The sequence below is a fragment of the Echinops telfairi genome, unplaced genomic scaffold (assembly GCF_000313985.2).
Source record: "Echinops telfairi isolate 266 unplaced genomic scaffold, ASM31398v2 ScPeMD7_655;HRSCAF=1070, whole genome shotgun sequence".
In the NCBI taxonomy this organism is placed as follows: domain Eukaryota; kingdom Metazoa; phylum Chordata; class Mammalia; order Afrosoricida; family Tenrecidae; genus Echinops; species Echinops telfairi.
The window spans coordinates 20,638,078-20,639,501 of record NW_022104553.1 but is presented as its reverse complement, the minus strand read 5'-3'; the positions used below and the strand labels follow the sequence as shown (position 1 = coordinate 20,639,501).

At 58.4% G+C, this 1,424-nt stretch overlaps 1 protein-coding gene across 1 annotated transcript; it reads right to left on the bottom strand.

Annotated features, from left to right (window-relative positions):
• Positions 1 to 36: 36 nt before the first annotated feature.
• LOC101639339 (kallikrein 1-related peptidase-like b4) lies at positions 37 to 1,229 on the bottom strand. Its single transcript, XM_045292614.1, is given in 4 exon segments — positions 37 to 111; positions 208 to 393; positions 943 to 1,022; positions 1,025 to 1,229. Coding segments are annotated over 4 exon segments (489 nt in total). The 5' UTR covers positions 1,173 to 1,229.
• Positions 1,230 to 1,424: the final 195 nt, after the last annotated feature.

Genomic DNA, 1,424 nt, shown 5'->3' with positions numbered 1-1,424 from the left:
GGTCGGCCCCACGGAGTGCTGGGAGGAAAGGACGGGTTAGGGTGTGGAGGGGTGAGACTTTGGGGGTGCCTGGAGAGAGTTGAGACCCTGAGGTGGGGGTGAGGGCGACGTCTGGGCAGCAGTGAAGACAGGAGACCGGAGCCTGCCAAGTTGGGGATCCCAACCTGGCCCCTGGGTCTCCCCCCATCCCCCTGTCGGCCGACTTACCGCACAGGTGTCCCTGGTGCCATCCAGCTGCCCAGCACACAGCATGGTAGCGGTGATCTTCTGGGGGTAGGCCATGGCGCACACGTCATTGGCAAAGACCCTGAGGTCCACACAGCGCAGTTCATCGGGGTACTTTTCTACAAGCCAGGGAGAGGCAGGGCTGTGCGGACCCGGCTTGTTCCTCATCTGGCACCCCTCCGGGCCAAAAGTTCTGAACATCTACTCCATCGGTGGTTGACCCAAAACCTGCACCTGGGCGTCTCAGCCCCCTCCTCAGCCTTCACATTTGTGAGTTAGAGAGGAGCCCCAGTTGCATTCTCATAATTAAGATGAATCCCCACAATATCCTCCGATCATAGTTCTACCTTAAAGTGGCCTCTTATCTGGCGGGCAGCGTTATCTGTAGGAGCAGACATGTGGCTATTGCTCTCCCTGCTCAGGGGACAGTTACTCCCCTTACCTGCCCCCAGCACTGGCGTTAGGTGAATTCAGGGAACTTTAGGATTAAGATGCTGCCTACTTTGCTATGTATGTGGTTGCCTCTAATTAAGGGTTTGCAGGCCCTGAGACTACATAAGTTGGTGTAAGAATACATTCTCTCTCTTTCTCACTCGGACCTGGTTCCTAGTGCTATGGAGGAGGGGAGCACCCCAAAACTTTGGTCTGCCTCTTCATGTCACCCCTTCAGTTCCACAACCGTCCCTTAGGACAGCTCCCACACCTCCTCCCTCAGGCCCAGGAGTTCAGCCTCCACTCAGCACCCTTGGTCTCACGCTCACTGGCTTCTGGATCGGTGCCACCCCAGCCCGAGGGAGGCAGGTGCTCCCCACTTCAGGGTCCTCGGAGGGCAGGGCAATGGTCTGCACGGCCGCTGTGATCCGCATCGGGCTGGAGAGGCACAGCAGCATGAGGTCGTTGCTGTAGGTGGCCTTGGGTGCCGGGGACTTGAACTTCAGGAGGCTCATGTTGAAGCCCGGGTGGGGGGTGTCCAGGTTGACTTTGGAAAGCTGGCCTGTGATTTCCTGCTCTTTGAGGTTGTGGTTGCTTGGGGGCAGAGAGAGAGGGAGGGAGAGAGCTGAGCTGGAGGGATGAGGAGAAGAGAAGAGGGGTGGGGGGGTGGGGCATAGGGCAGATAGAATGGGGGAGGGGGAGAGAGAGAAACCACCACAAAGGCTAGGAGGAAGCCAGTCACAGAAGGGCAGAGCAGGGCCCTGGAG